Source organism: Crocodylus siamensis, chromosome 15 (assembly GCF_052110815.1).
Source record: "Crocodylus siamensis isolate JL-2025a chromosome 15, ASM5211081v1, whole genome shotgun sequence".
Lineage (NCBI taxonomy): Eukaryota > Metazoa > Chordata > Crocodylia > Crocodylidae > Crocodylus > Crocodylus siamensis.
In genome coordinates this window covers 18,297,605-18,312,158 of record NC_143409.1, presented here as the reverse complement: position 1 = coordinate 18,312,158, position 14,554 = coordinate 18,297,605, and the positions used below count along the sequence as shown (strand labels likewise).

Below are 14,554 nucleotides of genomic sequence, written 5' to 3'. Positions count from 1 at the left end.
TGTCTGCCATGGGCCCTGCAGAAGGGGCTGTGGCCTCTCCGCTTGGCTCTGTGGGGCTGTGGTTTGCCATCCTGAGCGGTGCTAAGTTAGGGGCCAGACTCATGGGGGACATGTACCCCTTCTACCAGTCGGCTGTAAGCTGAACCATGCTCCTTGTGCTTTGGGAAGCCAACATTCACTTCACATATGTGTTAGCAGATGCAAAATGTATTCTATCCAAAGCCATCTAAATGGCTGGCTGGATGTCAGCCAGAATAATATCTGCACCTGCTTACAAAGCCACTTTTCCTATCGGCATTTCTCAATCTATAGGTAACGACCCAAAAGTGGGTTGCAAGAATATATAAAAGGATCACGATCAAACTTTAAAAATGAATTGTCCTTTAAAGGAGAAAAATGTGGGAAGCCAGGACCCATTTGTAAATATTGATGGGTAGTCCAAACCCAGAGCTCCATACACCCACCCCTTGCTCTACACACTGGGGTAGGGCTGAGGCCTTGGGGGCGCAGGAGGCAGCAGATCAGGAATGAGGGACACTGGGTCAAGACTGGCCATCAATGTTTACAAATGGGTCCTGGTACAAAAACAGTTGCGAACCACTGTTTTAGATAGCATCTCTGGCTGCTCATCCCAGAGGAACTCCCACCTTAAGTGGAGTGACACTACTAAGAAGTTCCTCTGAGCTTCAGCCACTGCATGTTCATGTCCCTCATTTCCGAGAAGATGAGCTTTTTACGTCGTGGCTCCTAGGGCACAAGTAAAAATCACTGCAATTGTCACTGTGATTGGAACATTTAATGGAACACACGGTGTCTAATGCAGCCAGACCTTTTATTCTCCATTAAGGCACCATTTGAATAATGCAACAAATGCTCAGACACGCAATACCCTTCCTACGTGCAAAGTGTGACAGTCAAAAATACAGGTGGCTTAACAGTGAAGGGAGGTGGAGTCTGCAGCCCTCATTTCTTCCAGCACTAATGAATAGCTGATACAGCATCTCACAGGGTCCAGCTTCTTCCTCAACCATCCTTGCCTGCACCAGTTCAAAGGGTTGGCAGCTTTTCACAGGGAAATGTCTCACCTTGATGCAGAAGGGGTTTGCCCTAGTCAGGTTTTCTTTTCCCTAATAATCCTTATGAAATACCTCTAGAGTAGGGGTTGGCAGCCTATGGCCTGCAGGCTGGAACCTTTGGATCTGGCCTGCAGAGGTGAGGCTTTGGCAGCATTTGGCTGTGGGAAGAGGTGGGGCAGGGGATTGGAGGGGCACCTTCTGTTCTCCATGTGTCACTATAGCAACAGATGCCAGCTGCAGGCACTCTTCCCTCTATGCTGCCCTGAGAAGATGTGCTGGATGTGGACACTTTTTCCTGTGGGGCTGGGGAGACCGGCTTAGCCTAGGCATGGTCCAATTAGAGGTCTGGTTCAATGTAGAAATGGAAAGCATAGAGGCTGTCTGAGAACTGGTCCAAGACTGGATGCTTATGTAACAGTTTGGCATTTTCTTTTGCTTTGTGGCAAAGCAGAGATGCACTTCTGCAAGCACACTAACAACATGGCAGAGCCCTCCCATTCCTTAGTCCATGCACTAAGGGAACTGAGTGCATAGGATTTAAGGCCCATCTTCTCCAAAGCAGGTTTGAAGCTCCAGTGTCTGCTCCCTGCTCACCACCAGGCTAAGGGTTAGAACTTTGCCCTCTTCCTGAAACTGACCTGCTGCATCTTGCATTTAATACTTATTAGCTAAATCAGAGTACAGATACTGCCAGTGCACTGGGCCTAGCTTGGAACCCACAGCCTCAACTTGACAGGGCAGCAGCCTTGTCACTGAACCACACATACCTTCTGCTTTGTTTTTTTCCTCCTGGTCCTCCATACCTGCCTCTGTTGGCTGCTTAGCATGCAGGTTTCAAGAGGACAGATAGTAACAGCTGTGCATGATGCCCAGCCTGTACTCAAGTGAGCAGAGTGCTTTACAAAGAGGCAGGTGATGCTGGTTCAGATCCTTGCGGCACTGACATGTGAGAGCTGCCGTCTTCTGACTAGTTCTTACTAGTTCTGGGACTTTGCCCCAGGGATGTATGTGTCCTTATGCATGTAGCTGGTTGTTATTAACACCTATTGGTATTGCAGAATCTTTCTTTGAGTGAAAAATCCATAACCAGTCTTAGGAACACGAGCCAGCACTCAAGCCCACTTGTTTGGAGCAGGAGTCTCCCTGGGCTCCTACAATGCCTACAATGTAGGAGACAGTGAGGCTTCTACAATGCTTACTCTCCTTTTGGGCCCATGGGTGCTCTATAGGCCAGCTTCAAGAAGAGGATGAAGGGATGGAAAGTTCTCTTGAAAGTTCTCTCGAAAGTTCTCTCAGCCATGACTTAGGGTTTAGGGCATGTAGCCAACCCACAAATTGTATAGGTTCAAGTGAAGCTTAGAATCTGGGTGTCATGTCCTGGACAAGCTGGCTAACTGTTAGGCTGTGCCAGCGGTGTTGCCTACGTGGATGGCTAGCTGCCAGGACAAAAAAAGCTAGGAGAACTACCTGTCTTCATAGGCACAACAGGGTGCCTCCCTGCACATGATCATCTACAGCATGATCTTAGCAGCTGCTACATGCGCCATCTAGTGGGTAAAACAGGCTTTAACACTTGGGGGTTGGGGCACACTTTTGTAGCGCTATAGATGCCCTTAGAGCATTACTGAATGCAAGCATGTTATGTGGTCAGGATGTCTGTGAGGTTATAAAAGCTGGTGGACTCCACCACAAATATGGCCAACAGAAATTTCTCTGTAGTGCTATGGTTTTATAATGTTACATGTAATATGTGGACAGTTGCATGTAATGGTACGGGGTGGGGAGGAGTGCATCTCTTTATTCACTCCCTCCCTCTATAGTGCTGTCAGAGAGCTGCTGCTGCTGCTCCAGGGGCACAGCAGCTCTTCTAGGGGGTGCTGCTGTCACCACTGTAGCACTTTGTGCTACAGATAGACACATGTCCACAGCCTGAGGCCCTTCCAGTTGGGTGTTACTTAGGACGAGGGGTTCAGAGTATGAATCCCAGTGTCACATAGGCTCCTGCTTCCAAGAAGATACCCTTCCCCTTCCCTCCCCTGGGTAGTGTTTCCTATTGCTTGACTTAGTCAGCCTCTTGCTTAGCGTGCTGTCTGTTATGGAACCCCAGTGCCTAATTCTTCCCATTTAAATTACAGGACTTGCTAAGCTGAATTCGTGACTTCCAGCCCTAGAACAGGTAATCTAACTTTTAAGCAGGGGAATGCTCAATGCCACCTTATCCAAGTCCCTTTTTAAATCTTGTGCCTCTCTATTCTGGCCTTGCCAATTCCTAAAACTGAAGATGGAAATTTACAGCCACATATTTTAATGACTGACTTAGTCTTCACTTAATCAGCCCCAGCAGCTAAGGTTCCAGCCACCATACATAAAGAGGAGCTACATTTGCTGTTGTTACCAAAAGAACAGAAATGTAGAACCGTTACCTTGATGGCGTGACAATATGCCTCAGGCACCAGGATGAGTTGTTTGCCCCCAGGTACCCATGCCGGTGTGTGTTTTCATAAGCCACACCAACCCTGTATTCCGTATCTTCTTCAACTTCCACTTCCCAGTAATGCTTTCCTTGGAATGGTATCATGCTTCCCAGGATAGCAATGCATCTGTGGAAAAGATGAGAGGCATGTCTTGTTTGTTTTAATATGCATTTAAAGGATGCAACTTTTGTGCACAAACATGAAATATTTACAGAGAAGAGTGAGGCGGACTGCTTCCTCAGCAACACGACCTAGCTCTTGCAGCTGCTATAAACTCATGCAGCTCAGCTGAGCAGCTGGCCCAGAGAAAGGACAAAGTAATCATTGACTTATTTTATGACATCCAATGGATTTTTAAATATATATTGCATGGGTTTTTGAGGTGTGCTTTTTATAGCTAGTTTTACTGTTGCTAGTTGCTGTGCCTCCGGTTCAGGCAAAACACAGAGCACATATCACCTTCCTCCCTCCCTCACCTGTCAGTTCACCCATGAGACTGGGGCTGAATGCTATCTTGTAGTACACAAGGGCTCATTTAGTTCATATTCAGTTGTGACTCCTGGGCTTATATCTGCAGCATCTTGGAATGCCACAGTAGTCTCCCATCCCTGTACTATCCAAACCTAGGGCTGTTTACCTTCAATAGTCAGGTGCAGCTGCTGTGATCATTGTAGTATGCCACACTGAGCCAAACAAATGTGCCAGAGTATGGCCTTGATCCCAGCAAACCTTCCATTGACTGCAACAGCAGGCCTGCTAGCAAATGTCTGAGTTTTAAATAATTACCATAGTGGTCTTGTGTTAAAAGAGACAAAAATAGATGAATATCACCATGGTCTGCTCACTGCTACTAGCAGAATCTCGCCATACTGCTGGCTTAACTGGGTCGAAGTGGTATACTCTGGCTCTGCCAGTACGCACACTCCCATCATAGCAAGGTAACTACAGCATGGGCAAGCCCTTTATCTATTTCTTCTCTTACAACCCAGAGCTTCATTCTTCTTTTCCTCTTCAACCACCCATATGGAGACCCCAACATCGCAGATCTCTTTAACAGGACAAAGAACCTGGTGACTGCTTCTGTCCTCCCTGTTGGGCGTTGCTGAGCAGTCACAGTGCTTGAGGGACTAGCCAGGATGCACATAGCCTGGATGCAAAATTAAGGTTTAAGACAAGTAATAATGAACCAAAACCTGCTCCCAGCTCTGTGCAAGCAATTCAACAGCAGCTTTTCTATGGGAAATGAAGTTGTCATTGTTATGGTTATGTCTGGACTAGCGTCTTCCTCACACTGGGTGCGTCTTGACAAGATTTTTTTACTGTGCAGTTGACTATTTAACTGCACAGTAAACGTCCCAACATCTACACACGTGCCCCTCTTAAGATGCATGAAACTAATTAACTCTGGAGCAAAGTAAATACAAGTACCACTCTGCTGCAGAGGTTATTCGTGCTCATTAATTACACATGTAGGTTCATACACTCAGTAGCACCTTGCTTCACATATTAGACATAATGGAACTGATGGTGCTACTAAAGACAAGCTGAGACTCAATATAAAAATGGCTGGCAGCACCTACCACAGCACCTGCTGTGTCTGGTTGTCAGAACTTTATGAAACACTTTCCATCTCACTTGTCCATAGGGCTGTTAGCCAGAGACTAATTTCATTTGTTTGATGCCTTTAGCAGTGTACAGTATATGCAACTTTTCAAACTTACCAACAACACTTTAGCAAGGACAGTCAGTCCTACAGAGTAAGCTAGCCACAGTCGGGCATCCTTTTAGAAGACACATACCCATGGTGCAGCAGCCTTCATGCCAATGTCATGAAGGAAAGCTGGTATTAAATCATACAAATAAGGTTTAAATGTGGATTTGCAGACTGTATTCCTCTGATGGAAATAAATTTGGAAAGCAAAGGGCTTAGCTGTCAAAAAAACTCCACCTCAGCCTCCAGGTGATACTGACGGATGATTAAAATCCTAGGATGCTGGGAGCTGGGGGCATGATGAGCTACATAAGCAGCAAAAGAAGACTGTGAGCCCCTCTACCACCTAAGTAGCAAACCCTTACAGTAATCCTGTAGTTCATTAGGGGCCAGTGTTAATGGCTGAGAGGAGAGTAAATGACTGCTGAAACCTGGACTCAGTTAAGAATTCCCCAACAAAACAAAACAAGCTAGCAGCCTGAAAAGCAACCATGCCAAACGGATGTGTGAGCATCTATGAATAAAGTATTACCATAGTAATAAGAATTTCAAAGCCACCAAGGCAAGCCTGAGTCAGATTTTGAAGGGCTGCCATGGCTCAGAAATGGATTACTCTCTAAGATTACATAAACTTCAGAAAAAAAGTGTTTGCTGTGTAATTTTCTTGTAGCCCATGTACGAGTATTAGTCAGGGGCTTTTTTTGCCAATATCCTGGTAAAAAAGGAAGGGTCAGGGAGTTCGCAACAGCATCAAAAGCTTAGCCTCAGAGTTGAGGATTATTTCAGTGCCAGCTCTGGCTGTTTATGTGCAACATAAAAGAGCCTCTAGGATGGGAGATGAAATCCCATTTAGAATCATCAGGATGTCTTTAATGAAGAGAATCTTCTAGCTCCTGGCTCTTTTCCATTTTGCCCTCTAGTTACACACTCATCTTATTGGCAAAAGGGCCTCATGTTTTGCAGAGAAGATCTAAGGTTCATTCTTTTTCTATTCAGTGCATTAATCCATGCAGTGGTCCAGAGTGCTTATGTGTTCTTTACTTGGGAGAGACAAGAAATGGGCAGTAATAACATGAACTAAATATTAGCTGTTCCAAACACGCAATCATGACTGAGGTGGGGACGGCATTAAATAGCAAAGGGCCTAATTTGGGCTACTAATTGTGTTCACTTTGTTATAATAGTGAACACAAGTTAGTTTACCTATAATGCCAGAACACAAGGAAAGGAGGGATTATAGAGTCCCTGCTAAGAGCCAGGGTTGCCTAAGTACAGGACAAGACAAGATGGTTCTCTAATACCCACAGGGCCTGGAATAGCTTTGTTGACATTTCACCAAAGATGATATGGCTGCACCCAGGAGGCTGGGGGACAGCTGCATGACATGAACATAACAATGGAGAGAGGCATATGACCAAGCAGGGTGGCAGCTCCTGGTGGAAGGACTCTGAAGAGAGGAGCTGGAGTCAGAGACCAGGAGAAGAACTCTGTGAGCTGGAGAGACTGAAAGGAGAAGATCAGAGCAATCTTGGAGGGTGCTCTGGGCTGTCTGGGTTAGATTGGGACAATGAAACTGCTGTAGTCTTTGTGGTGACGGTGGAGTGGTGTGGGGGAAACATGGGTAAGCAGAGACCCTCTGACTAGTGGGCCTTTGCCCCATAAATGCCTTTACTGAGAGACTGTGCTTTGCTGCTTGAAACTTTGGGGTGTACTGCATCTCCTCAGCAGAAGGCGCAGTTGTTCTCAGGAGCAGAACTGGTGGATACTAGCTCCAGGAGTCAGGGCCACGGAGAATGAGGGAAGGCAGGAAACCAGAAGGCCAGGATTACAGAGTGGGAAGCAGTCTGGGCTCTCCCCCTGCTCTACAAGCCACGGGCTGCTTTCAGGGGATATTCTCAGAGACCAGACAAGGCCACAGTGCTCCCCAGCAAAGGACGATCTGAGACAGCCACCACTGACATACAGTAGTATTTAAGAGCTAAATCCACAGAGAGGCTGGCCTAACTGCCTTTCCAGGTGCCTAAAAAAATCCCAAATTTAGTGTCACAAAACTTGGGCTCAGCCACCACCTAATGCTGGACATGTCTAAAGCCTATTGGGTTCTTAAAGTTTTTAGTATGAATGTTTATAACATGCTTACAGTTCTGCTTCTGCACATGAAGTGCCTCAATCTTGACAGTGCTGAGTAGATCATGAACTCACCCACCCCCGAGCCCCTAGCTCCATCAGGAATCACCAACAAGCTGCTCCTTGGCTTATCTGGCCTGTGGGACCATCTCAGATAGATGATCTCAACAGACCAGGCTCCGAACAGATCTGAGCCAGAAGAAAAGTGATGGTCTAGCATTCTCTGGTACAAAGAACCCAGGTCTTCCCATCTCCAGCCTCAGGCCCTACTTTGTAGTCTACAGAGTTGTGTTAATGCCACCTCTCCCTGTCTGAATCAATTAATATTGAATTATTCATGCAAAGCGGAACACTTTCAACAGGATGGGGTAGAAAGCACCCATCCCTAGAATATCTGCAAGCCTGGTGGTTAGGGCACTATTCTAGGAGCGGGGAATTTAGATCTTTTTAGTACAGAAGAGACTTGAATCAAAGTCACCATCATCAGAGTGCTCTAACCACTCAGCAGTGTGGTTGAAAAGGTAATGGAGTGGCACTGCCCCTTCCTGTTCTTGCTGTGTATTGCTCAGCATGCTGCCACTCTCGGGGCCGTCTCCTCTCAGGAACTGGGGTGCCCCTCAGGACAGCAAGGTCTCATAAAGATTCAGCAGCAGATACTCAATGTTTTGATGCCCACTTTTGGGGTGGGGGGCTCTAGCTCAAGGTCCCAAACCCAATTCAGCCTTTTTTAAACCCCCATCTACATCTTTAGGCATCCATGCGCTAGAAAGTTTGGCTGTTAGGCTTCTGAATTGCAGCAACTTTCAGGGAGGTTTAGATTCTTATGGGCCAGATTTTTAGAGATATTTTGTGCCTAAAGCCACAGGAAACAGTGGGATTTGGGCCCCAAGGCACTCTAACATTCCCACAACACCTAGCTGTATATTTAGGCAACTAAGAGCCTTTAGAAATCTGTCCCTTACCGCCAAAGTCACTTCTGAGAAGTGAACGCAGACTCCTCAACCACTTAAGGGCTCAAAAAGTTTAGCCATAGGAAAGGATTGTTTCATAACGAGCCAGGTAGGTGGTTTCCATTCATTAGAGACGTATAAAAGCAGCCCCCAAAATCATCATCCATGAATAGCATGAAAAAGGAATGAAAGGCGCAGGCCTGTGCTCCGTGACGTGTGAGGTACCATTGCCATGGCAACCTTGGCAGCATTTAGAAGTAAGGAAGGGGAGAGAGAGAGGAGGAAGGAGGAAACTCTTGAAGCCTCTCAAGTGTGCAAATGTTGGATCACTATAATTAAAAAAAAAAAATCTAGTAATTATGCTAATTTAAAAAATCCCACTACTGTTGGATTAAGAGCACATGGTTTTGATCCGGTTTTTGTGACACTTGTCTTGGGGCTTTGGGCTCTATCAAGAACTAAAAAGGAAATGAGTTTCAAAGGCAAACATAAGTCTGTGGGCATGAGTGTCACGCAGCCAGGAGGAAGATAGAAATTACATAACACGAGACGAGCCCATCACCGAAGTTCTAATAATGCTAAACCAAGAAGAGCAAGCAGCAGAACAGGCCCTCCTGGATGGCTGGGGCAGTGCTGGACAAGGCTGGGCAGCCCCAGGGGCCGGAGACCATTGAACATTCTACTCGGCAAAGGGCCCGTGTCACAAATTGAATTCTTATGTTAAAAGCTGTGGGTCAGTTTGTCTTTTCCCCAGGTACCCTCAGATGTGCTTTGTGAAGACAAAAATAGCTTTTTATCTCCCCTAAACCAGACTGAAGAGCTAAAATCAATTTTTAAAACAATTGTTCATGTGCTGAGACCAAGCAGGACATTTCAGCCTCCAGGGAGAAATCTTTTCAGAAATTTCAAATGATGTGAGAGCAGTGAATCACACTGCAGGCCTCGATGACATTCTAAGTGGAGGTTTGTTAGCAGACTCCCACGAAGACTCACAGCAATATAATGGCCTCCCATTTTCAAAAATAACTCATGATTTTGGGGGCCCAACTTGAAATGCTTTACAAGGGTTTTTCAGAGTAAATTCTGGCTGTGTCTACACATGTGCCTGACAACTGCGCAGTCATTTAGTGCTTGCTTTAGCAGAGCTATTACTATGCAGTCCCAGTGGCACACAGGTCATTTCCAACCCTACTACACAGTAGCAATGAGCTACTGTCGGCATCACGGTTCATGCCCACCGATGCTATGTTGCTGAAGCTCACCGCTAGAGTGATGTAGTGTCTCGTGTAGATGCTCCCACTGTCTACTTTTAAGATGTGTAACCCAAGAATATGGCCTCCTTACCCCTTTGAAAAAACACATTACGTACACAGCACAAAAAGGGAACACATAGCCATAAGGCTTTCATTTGGCATGGTAGAAATTAATCTGTGCCCAGCTTGAACATGAAACAGGCCAGTGAATCAGTACACCTCGTCAAGAGGATTTAAATCCTTATGACAAAAATTAGCAGCCGTGAAAAACATACATCAACTGTGAATTCTAAGGTCCTGCATATACCTTGTAAAACTGTTATCACGGGATGCCAAATCACATTCTGGGTTTTCTATTTCACTGCAAGCAATTGTAAATCCATCTTCTAGAACAGACAGCAAAGGATGGGCACTGTCCTCATTAAGATAGAAATAAGTGCCTGTAAAAAAACGAAAATTTTGTGATTGATTTCAGTCTCAGCACCTTAAACCCACAATCAGTTATAGACCTGTAACCTAGCTTCAGTCTAGAGAGTGGTGTCTCAATCCAGATTAGGGCTAGCCAGCAGACTGGAAAGGGCCCTGAGGCTGATTTAACGAGATTTCCTCCATTTGGGGCCCAGATCTCATAAGCAAACCTGCTTATCCAAAGCCTTAACTGAAGCCAGAAAATACATCTCATCTAGCCTTGTACTTAATCAAGGAACAAACTGACTGCATTGGGTTGGAATGAGAGGGTCAGGTTTGGTCCTTTGCTACCATAAACTAAAAAACCTGTTTACTTAAATTCTGAATTGGGCCAGACATTTAACCTATTCACAAGGAACTCGATTCTGCTGCTGACTTGGGGTCCTCTTAGGGCTGCAGCTGTGGTGATCCTGGTGGCCAGCCAGGCTCCAGTTTTGTGAGGCATATGCTGCCTTTGCATGTATCGCCCCACTTTTTTTTTTTTGCACAGGTTTTTTTGGCCCTGGGATCTCCTGGAGTCAACACCCTGCCCCACACTGCTACCTTGCAGCATGGCAAAGAGCTGAATGTGCAGTATATGGTGCCACAAACGTGCCTGTGATGCCACATACTACATGGCCACAGTCATCTGAATGCAGCCCAGGTATCCTTCAGTGCAGTCCTAGAAGATCACCACTGAGGATGGCTCTAGCAGCACAAAGGGCTGGAGCAGGGCTCAGGAATGCAACGCAGGGTCAAGCACTTTTTGTGCTAGGCCCTCACCAGAGGCAGCGCATGAGACCTGCTGGGCTGCGGTCACTGCAGGCAGATGGCACAAAAGCAGAAGTGAACAAATCTGAAAGAACCAATCTGTCAAATCCCACAGAAGCAAAAGGAGTATCTCCTGCATTTCATGCCCATGCTGTTGTAATAAGCAGAGTTGGAGAACAATATGGGGCCCAGCTCACTGGTGAGAAGTGGGTATAACACCACTGTTACCTAGGAAGACTCCCTGGCACTTGCAAAGAAGGAATAGGTAGCCATAGCAACTCCCAGCACTAGGGGGGCATACCAGAATACTCCAGGGAGTATAGGATGAGCATTGTGAATTGCTGTTGAACTCCCGCTATTGTTGCGATAGTGGCCACTGAGGTATCTAGGCAGGCGGCTGTAAGCTAGACAAGTCCTTAGTGGCCTTTTGGCAAAGAGGAGATACAAAGACAGGGAAAGCACTGGATTTACGCTTTCTCATGTCTAAGCCACAGGTGTTTTAGCTGAAATTCATATGTATCATTCCCAGCAAAAGCACTTGCAGGTGATAACGGCTATTTTCATTCCTGGTGACACTCCTCACACCTTGGCTGCACATTTACAGTTTGTAATAATAGCAATCTACATCAGCTGTTTGCACAGTGCAGATTCGGGGGGAAAGAAATCTCTCCATACCAATCCCAAGAGAAATCAGCATAATCAAAATGCAGTTACAACAGTATGAATACAACACAAACAATAATGTGGCAATTATTGGCATGCATTTCTGAAAGTGAAAACTTTGTAGTGGGCAAAGTAGTTAGGAGGCTGTTTGTAATTTAAAAAACTCGGTTTGATTAAAGCACATTGAAATATCACACAGTTGCTGAAAACATGATTGCAAGTGTGTAGGCTTGGATGTGCTGGCGAATCGCTTCTACCCATTGATTGAAGAATGACCTAGGAGCTTCCCTGGGAATTACAAATGCAATACAAAGCAGACAAACACTTTGTTACTGAATTTTTGTCAGAATTTTGGTAAATAGTTACTCTATGAAAGTTGCCCAGGGAATGAAAGCGTGGCAGAAAGCTCAATTTAACCTGTATAATTGTTGCTGAAAGCTCAGAAGAGAATTGCAGGAATGAAGTAAAGTGAGTTTGTTGGAAACTGGAGTGTTTCAAGATTTCTGGTGCTTTTACAGAATCATTACAGTGAAAGGCTGGAACCGCAATGAGGTAAAAGCAAGTATCCACATACTATCCCTTACAAATTAGTTCTGATCAGGCAATTTGGAGGGGGCAAGAATGTCACTCCCTAGTGAAAATCTCCCTGAACAGGTATCTAAGCTTGTTAATAAATGTATGTGAGATTATTTTTTTGGTGGCGAGCACTTGGCAATTACTCAGTCTCAAGCCTGGTATGGATTGGGGTATCATCACTACCAGGGCCACCACTGTCCACCATCACTACCCTGGAGAATTAACCTCCCAGCACAGTTGTCTTTCACCGCACATTAGAAGATGCTCTAAACTGGACTGAAGGGGGAATGAGACAAATATCCATCCACAGGGCCAGTTTGCAGATGCTCAAAATATCTGTGAGGTGGATTTGCATAACATAACTCTTATCAGAAGTGCTGATGAACTACCTCTTCCACAGTACCTGTGGTGTGGACGGAAACAGGCTCACTCCTTTCACTGGAACCACCCATGTTGACAGCTCTGACAGAGATAAGATAGCTATGTCTTGGCTGCAGCTGAATTACAGCTTCACAGTTAGGAATTCCCACAATCGATCTGTAGAAAACAGAGGACGAATTATGAGCTACAGAATAAAAGCAAATCCTTTGAAGTTATTTTCCCAAAGAACACATAGAGAATTGGATTGAACTACTCATACCTCCAAGTATTTCCTTGCTTTTGCCCTTTTCAGGTTTGTTATTACTAGAATGAAGCTGAAGGGAAACTTCTGTGAATTATACTGTCTTTAAATTAATGTGCTTCACCTGTGTCCCAGAGCCTTGTATGTTCACTTTCTATAACTGTTCATGCAACTGAGTCTGCTAACAATAAAGCTCACCAAAAGTAATTATAATTCAGCATCTGGGAAGTAAATTAAAGTTTACTTTCTGTGAGCCTTTTCAGCAAAATCCTGATAAGAGTTGCCGTTAACTAATCAGGGAACAAAAATAAAACCACATCTCATCTGATCAGTCATGAGAGGAAAACTGCTTAAATTGGGGATTTTCAATTTAAAGCTATTCGCATGGCTGTAATACGTGAAAATCTTCATCAGATCATTTCCACCAACAAAAAAGGAGAACAGTCACAATCTGTTCATTAACAGCCCACAAACAGACAAAATTAATAGAAATAAAGTACTTGTTGTAAAACATTCACAGTTTGAGGTGCCACTTAACAACTGCATTAGCTGATCTGAATTAGTTTTAAACCTTCTATATTTTCTGCTTTTTCTAAAACAAAATGCTTTGTTTCAGATGGACTTTTGGCAACAGAGCTCCCCCCCCTTGGTTTTAGAATCTGATGGATGGATCTTCAAAAAGATAAATTAAGGACCTATAAATCTCACACACATTTATTAACAAGCCTAGACAAGTGTCCGGGAGATGCTTAATGTCTGTAACATGGGAGCTGTGATTAGATTTCGATTACTGTTTAATTTTGCCTGGATTAGACAGAGCAATCCATTACCTTTCTAGTGGTATTTTCAACTTCATATTCATAGTAGAGCCAAAGTACAGGCCTATAAAATATCTGCTTGTCAGAGGTTGCTCAATCAATTTCTTCAGGTACACTGAACATCATACCCTCACATTCAGGAATTCTAGTCTCATCTCTTTGGCCTAACAGTCTTGGTACTTCGAAACATACCTCGTGCCAGCCAACACAGAAGAGCTTCATATCTATATACTATGTGACAGTTTATTGACTCACTCTGTAATAACATCTCCATTCTCTCCATTTGTTACTTTGGACAATTCGACCGTGTAGGACTCAACAGGATTAATGTTTCCTGATTCCCAACATATCAGAGCTGCATTTTCACAGCTTCGGTTCTCTTGACTTTTAATGATAGGTGGTGAAGGTGCTAAAATGTAAGCAAAGTAGATTCTAAGCAATTTTGTTATGGGCTAAATGTGCTTTGTAGATAACACTCCTGGTAGTTAAAAAAAATCTTTTTTACAACACAGTTGTTTTCTTTATAATAAACGGTAAAAGAAACCCCTTTATGGCTTTCCTGATGTACTATAAACTGTTGGGTAGATAGATGCAGGTACTATTTAGGTAGCTTATTATTTGAGCTGTTTAAGTTATGAGAGCAACCACAAAACAATTGATCAGAAAGAAATGTGGGTGGATGCTAGTCCAACAATCCTGTTCATTTTTCATGTTGTTTTGTCCTTGTCATGGTAATTTATCTTTACTGAATGGATTCTTAATTTAAAAACAAGAAGGCATCATCCGTCAACCATCAGGCTCGTGGAGACCATCTGATGCGAGTGCCTGAAGATCTCACTTTCAATGACTCTTGAAGAGTTGGAGACCAGCGTTTTACAAAAGAAAACTAAGGACCGTACTGGATTCTGATGCATTTCAATGTATAGGGAGTTCCACAGGACCATGAATCAGTGCCAGTGGTCTGACAGGTTTCCCTATTCTGCCACATTCTTCACCATAGCGTTTCCTTCTTTAAAAATTAAACTCAAACATTGCTGAACTTAAATGAAGCTAGGATATCTGAAGC

General features: G+C 44.5%; 1 protein-coding gene across 2 annotated transcripts in view; it reads right to left on the bottom strand.

Annotated features, from left to right (window-relative positions):
- The window catches only part of FSD2 (fibronectin type III and SPRY domain containing 2), a 35,162-nt gene that overhangs the window by 4,479 nt on the left and 16,129 nt on the right, over positions 1-14,554 (bottom strand). For both annotated transcript variants that reach the window (XM_090028627.1, XM_090028626.1), the window contains exons 9-12: positions 13,744-13,897; positions 12,452-12,585; positions 9,899-10,031; positions 3,500-3,676 (exon numbers count right to left, since the gene is read on the bottom strand). In XM_090028627.1, the coding sequence (XP_089884753.1) occupies positions 3,500-3,676; positions 9,899-10,031; positions 12,452-12,585; positions 13,744-13,897 (598 nt within the window). The remainder of the gene's footprint in view (positions 1-3,499; positions 3,677-9,898; positions 10,032-12,451; positions 12,586-13,743; positions 13,898-14,554) is intronic.